This window comes from Lactuca serriola, chromosome 4, assembly GCF_051521515.1.
Source record: "Lactuca serriola cultivar US96UC23 chromosome 4, Lser_US96UC23_V15, whole genome shotgun sequence".
In the NCBI taxonomy this organism is placed as follows: Eukaryota; Viridiplantae; Streptophyta; class Magnoliopsida; order Asterales; family Asteraceae; genus Lactuca; species Lactuca serriola.
In genome coordinates, this window is record NC_136411.1 from 51256487 (window position 1) to 51263152 (window position 6666).

The 6666-nt window shown below is 33.8% G+C and overlaps 1 protein-coding gene across 1 annotated transcript; it reads left to right on the forward strand.

Annotated features, from left to right (window-relative positions):
• The first annotated feature begins 2544 nt into the window (after positions 1-2544).
• LOC145100118 (dynamin-related protein 5A-like) lies at positions 2545-6342 on the forward strand. Its single transcript, XM_079037509.1, has 16 exons — positions 2545-2776; positions 3113-3176; positions 3253-3357; positions 3444-3545; positions 3644-3694; positions 3796-3857; positions 3956-4046; positions 4110-4174; positions 4280-4474; positions 4749-4868; positions 4949-5019; positions 5112-5337; positions 5415-5465; positions 5547-5775; positions 5851-5990; positions 6082-6342. The coding sequence occupies exons 1-16, from the start codon at positions 2648-2650 to the stop codon at positions 6208-6210; spliced, it is 1830 nt and encodes a 609-aa protein (XP_078893635.1). The 5' UTR covers positions 2545-2647; the 3' UTR covers positions 6211-6342.
• Positions 6343-6666: the final 324 nt, after the last annotated feature.

Genomic DNA, 6666 nt, shown 5'->3' on the forward strand with positions numbered 1-6666 from the left:
CTATACATTACCTAGAGTGCTAACATAGTTATGTGCTAGTGTATTGTATGCTATTTATGTGTTATTGTGATATGTGATATGCATGATTCAGAGTTTCCAGAGTTAGGACCAGTGGGTCCATAGAGTTAGGGCTAGAGGGCCCACAGAGAGAGTTGGGACTGGAGGGTCCCACTGAGACGCCTGCATGATTCGTACACACACACATGGAGTTTTATGTATTTCGATCTTGGGAAATGTTTTGTGGAACAGAGATATGATACAATGAGATTTTATTAATAATTGTGAATGAACAATGTGTTTTAAAAATGTAAAAAAAAAATTGCTTTAATTTTTACGGTGTTACAGATGCTTCTTGAGGTTTTTGGATTTTTGTCCTCATTCTCTCCAATTCCTTGAGAATTGTCCTGTTATCTTCCTACTGTTGGGCGACTTATCGTTCCAGTCTCTTCATCATAGTGAACATTTCACTGTTGGAAATCAGCACAGGAGAATCCTCGAGTCCTGGGGTAACGACCGGATACGTGTTTTTCTTCGGTGCTTCCGAGGATTTCTTGGGAGCTTCGACAGGAGGAGGTGGAAGGTTTTTGGAGGAATTGAGAGGAATTAAGGAAGAGGATTGGGTTGATTGAGTATACATGATATTTCGAAGGGTTTTGAACACCACAGCCCCATGGTGGGCACCGAATTGTTTTGGTAAAAAAATAAACAAATAAGAACCAACCAAAGTGTATGAGAGGTTGTGATGTTCAGAATAATGCAAGTATAAACTGTTGATCAAAGTGACACAAGTTGTTTACAATGAAAGCCCTTGATCCTTGCTAGGATTTCCAACATAAAACCTTGGGAGGTGATAATGATCACATGCCTCGATAATTTTATTGATTAAAAAGGTTAATTACAGAGAAAATGTAAGGAATATGAGTACAAGTGTTGTTATTCTGCTATCTGTTGTTTGTAGTGTGATGAATACAGGTGTTTTTTATATTCTAAAGATAATAACAAAAGTTGCGACAATTCTAGGATCCCCCGAGATCAACTTATAGACGTTACTTGACTTGGTCTTCCGGGTCTTTTGCATGGTCACAATGATTATTCGTTGAGAATAAGTCTTTGGTTGATTATTTCTGCACATGTGAGAAAAATAACAAAGCATATTACTGGCATAAACGTTTGGAGAATAAACGATAATAGTCAGGATTCTAAAGTATTCTTGAGGATCTTGAGGTTTGAGGATCTTGAATGTAATTTCGGGATCCTGATCCTAATAATAATGAAATCAAACCAAATCAAAACCAAAATCAAACCAAATCAAAATTAAACTTATTACCTTGTAATCAAAACCTAACAAAATCAATATCTAAATGATGAAAATCAAAACCTAATGGAAACCACGATTTCAAAATCAAAATCAAAGATAAAAATAAAAACCTAACGAACATCCAGATTCCAAAAGTAAAAAAAAAAATCAAAACACTTTGATATAGAAACAATTTTAATATCTCAATTTTAAAATAAAAAATAATGGCAAAAATCAATATCAAATATGAGGAACTGGCCACCAATATATGAGATATAAATCAAAATCAACTGCGAGGTTTTTGAAATGACCAACGATTTATGGAACACACCGATTTCAGAAAACAATTTTTGGTGGCGGTGACACTGATTCACTGTGTATTTGAAATGATTTACGAACAACGTTTGAATAATCAGGGGAATACAACGATGGTGGTGTGGTGGCTCTGATTCACATCATTGATGGTGGTGACAACTTTATTAAAAGACAACATTGATTGATCACGAGCTTCATAGTGGGTTGATGTATCTATGGTGGTACATGAACAAGCTTGTCGTTAATTATGGTAGGGATTTCTCTCGATGGCAATGTTGTGGTGATGGTGGTGACCGAAGAGGAGAGGTGGTCGAGAGGAAGCAACAAAAGGAGTGGTTGGTTTGGATGTCAACAGTGTGGGTCTATTGATGGTGAAGATAAGTCAGTCCAAGAGAAGTGAAAAAGAGAATGATGGGTTCGGATAATGGGTGGGTACTAAGTTGAGTATAATGGTGGGTCCTATTTATTTTGTTAAATTATAATAACAAAAAAATTATAAAAATGTTCTAAAAATAGATACAGATAAAAGAATTTTTCTATGTGGCGCTTGGTCGGACCTGGCCTATGTGGCATGATAGTTGTATATGTAACCAGTTATCTAACCGGGTAAACTTGTTAAAAGGGTGAAAATACAAAAATCTACGTAAATTTCAGGCTTTAATGAAACCTAAAAATAATAAAACCAAACATTTCTTAAAAATTAATAACTTTTTATGTCATTTTCCCAAATGTTAAAAAAAATTAGGTACCAAAACACAAATTACCCAAAATCTTTGTGGAATTTACTCTTTTTTAATGATATTCAAAAACATCCCACCGAATAACACACGCGCGCCTACGCGCACATGCATACGTGCCCTTCTAATGCGTTTCTTCTACAAACTAACTTTAAACTCAAAAATCCCAATTTCCACTCATTGACGTTGGAATTTGTTTCATCTTTTTCCGCCTTTCTCTCCATCTGCAATTTCTGAAATCCCTAATCACCTAATCGTATTTGATTAATCTGTCATCTCTTATTGATCGTAATTGTTAATGGACACTCTAATTAACCTCGTCAACAAACTACAGAAAGCATGCACAGCCCTAGGCGACTTCGGTGAAGAATCCTCTCTTCCTACTCTCTGGGACGCCTTGCCTACAATCGCCGTCGTCGGTGGTCAGGTATAAATATGCAGATATTTAATCGCCGATCATAATTTCTTTTCTTTTCAATGCTCTTTGATCCAATCAATGAGTTAATTCAAGACGTTCATTCACTTGTGATTTCTTGCAAGCATTTAAGTTCTCAATAAAGTTTATCGTGTTTGTGTTTCTTTGGTCTGTTTTTGATATTTCAACTTCGGTCTGAAGAAAGATGATCTGTAATTCTAATCCCTAATAATATCTATTGACACGACTACATTTAGATCAAAGTGTAAAACTGTGGGAAATTGTGTAAGCAGTTTTTATTCGTGCAAATGTACTTCACTCTAATCAATTTCCATAAACTTTTTTTAGAGCTCTGGGAAATCATCTGTGTTGGAGAGTGTCGTTGGCAAGGATTTTTTGCCTCGTGGTTCTGGTAATCACTAAATCTTCAAAATTTTCTGATTCAAATTTGTGGATATAAAATATGATTAATTAACATCTATTTGCAGGAATTGTCACTCGGCGTCCTCTTGTTCTACAGCTTCATAAGATCGAAGAAGGAAAAGAATATGCAGAGTTTGCTCACCTTCCAAGAAAATGGTTCACTGATTTTGGTATCATGACTAAAAATTTTATGATCCTTTTGTAATTCTCAATCACTCTGCATAATCTTGTTACAAGTTTATATATTCTTTTTTAGCTGCTGTGAGAAAGGAGATTGGTGATGAAACTGACAGAGTGACAGGTCGTACCAAACAGATTTCATCTGTTCCTATATATCTCAGTATCTATTCTCCTAATGGTATGATATATAATTATAAAAAAAAAAATTATCTTTCATGAACATCATATCAAATGAAGAAAACATAATATATATGTCTGAATTTTGATCTTTTATAGTTGTGAACTTGACCCTCATTGACCTTCCTGGTTTGACAAAAATAGCTGTTGGTAAGTTTACACCATTTATAATATTCTGCAATTTAACTTAACTTCTCTATGTGATTATTGATTTATGTAATATATTTTCACCTATATTATGATATTTGTAGAGGGGCAGTCTGATAGCATTGTCCAAGATATTGAAAACATGGTGAGGTCCTACATTGAAAAGGTATATATATTTATTTACAAATTTACCCAAATCTTATAAAAGAATCGAAGAATAATATTAATATTTATTTTCAATTGCATTGTGACATTGTCATGCAGCCTAATTGTATTATTCTAGCCGTTTCTCCTGCCAACCAAGATCTCGCAACATCTGATGCTATCAAAATTTCACGTGAAGTGGATCCAAAAGGTAACATATTTCCAAATAATTAATATTTTCGATATCTTAGTTTTGAATCTTATATGTATACAGGGGAGAGAACTTTTGGAGTTTTGACAAAGATTGACCTTATGGACAAGGGTACTGATGCCGTTGATGTAAGCTTAATTATAAGCCAGTAGCCCTTGACTTCTACAGTTTGGATTTGTTGACTTAATAATATATATGACTTATTGTAAATTGACATTGTTATATTATTGTAGATTTTAGAAGGAAGATCACATAGGCTTAAATTTCCATGGATTGGTGTTGTGAATCGATCTCAAGCTGATATTAATAAAAACATTGACATGATTGCTGCTAGAAGGAAAGAACGTGAATACTTTTTTAATTCCCCTGAATACTCACATCTTGCTAATAGAATGGGCTCTGAACATCTAGGCAAAGTGCTTTCCAGGGTACACTATGACACTTTACTTTAAAAACATATTTAGAATGAATTACATAAATGGTCCCTGTGGTTTGGTGAAATAGTAGGTTCAGTCCAGTTCCTGTTTTTCTTCATGATTTCTTTTTGTTGCAATTTTGGTCCCTGGGTTCTTAAACATGGACATTTTTCCCTTGGTAAATCATGCAAGAAAATCTGAAATTAGACCAAACCTGCTATTTTTATAAAACCACAGGGACCATTTCTGTAATTTAGTTTCTGACTACATAATTTATAAATTTCAGCATTTGGAATCCCTGATTAAATCTCGGATTCCAGGCCTTCAGTCTCTCATCAGCAAAACAATACTCGACCTTGAAACAGAATTAAACCGTCTTGGGAATCCCATTGCTGCTGATTCCGGGGTAAACTTTTACAAAATGACCATTTTACCCTTACTCTTGTTTGAAATTGATAGAGGTGTTTTTGTTAATTTTTTTTCCAGGGAAAGTTATATATGATTATGGAAATATGTCGTGCTTTTGATCAAACATTCAAAGAACATCTCGATGGGATGTAAGTATTATCAAATTAAAACCCTAATTGGTAATTCCATGTTCTTAATTATCCTAATATTTTGAACTATTGACGATTATACCCTCCTCCAGACGACCAGGTGGCGAGAAAGTGTATGGTGTATTTGAGAACCAACTTCCATTTGCTTTAAAGAGATTACAGTTTGACAAACAACTTTCGATGGAAAATGTGAGAAAACTAATCACAGAAGCTGATGGATATCAGCCTCATCTAATTGCCCCTGAACAAGGATACCGACGCCTCATTGAATCCACCTTAGTCACCATCAAACATCCCACTGAAGCAGTTGTTGATGCTGTACGTATGCAAATTAATTTACAAAAATGGTCCCTGTGCTTTCTGATTTTGTAATTTATTCCCTTTTCCCTTTTCAGGTTCATGATATACTGAGGGATCTGGTTCGCAAGTCAATTAAGGAGACCAAGGTTAGTAACTTAGTATGATGTTTTCGGAATATGTTTTATATTTCGAAAGCATAATATAAATTGGTTTGTATATATTTGTAGGAGTTGAAAAATTATCCACCCCTTAAAGTGGAAGTTATGAATGCAGCTTACGAATCATTAGAAAGAATGAGGAACGAAAGCAAGAGAGCTGCTTTACAGTTAGTTGACATGGAGTGCAGTTATCTGACAGTTGATTTCTTCCGGAACCTTCCGCAAGACGTTGAAAAGGGTGGAAATCCAACACATTCGATTTATGATAGATATAACGATGCTTATATTCGTCGCGTTGGTATGTATTAATAAATAATACTACTACTTATAAATATATAATTTTTATTATTAAAAAAAAAAAATCTTTTTTTAGGATCAAATGTTTTGGCGTATGTGCATATGGTGGTTGGGACTTTGAGACACTCGATACCAAAATCGGTTGTGTATTGTCAAGTGCGTGAGGCCAAACGAAGCTTACTTGATCGATTTTTTACTGAGTTAGGGGCGAAGGAGGTGAGTTTAGTCTTTTAGAATTTATAAATGGAAATTTAAAATGTGATTTTTATATAATTTTTTTAATATGTTTTTATTTTTTTGTTTATAGGGGAGACAATTGGGTAAATTGTTAGATGAAGATCCGGAGATAACGCAAAGGCGTCAAAACACGGTGAAAAGATTGGAATTGTATCGAGCTGCACAATGTGAGATTGATACAGTTGTATGGGCCAAGTAGATGAATCCCAATTCCTTAAATATTTTTATCGGTTTATCACTTTAGTTGCTTCAATTATTTTATAATAACTTGAGATTATTCTTTTTGTCTAATAGCTTTTTTTGGTTTTTGATAAATTAATGAAAGTAAGTTGTGGATGTTATTTTCTTATGAAAATGCTGTATTCTGTGTGTGAGAGAGAATTTCCAAAGTAAGCATCAATTTTAGATTTTGTATATGTTTACACCAAATTAGGCGAATGTCTGCGCGTTGTACATAAACACCTATATAATTGAAATCTTTACAAATATATGTTTTTTAAAAATATAACAATAATGTTGTTAAATTTGATATAATAATTCGTATATTAAATTGATATAATATATTGATTATTTTGAATTATATAATAATATATACATCTATTATAACTGCATAATCTCAACCGTTTGAAAGACTTCTACCAGCAAGTTACTCATT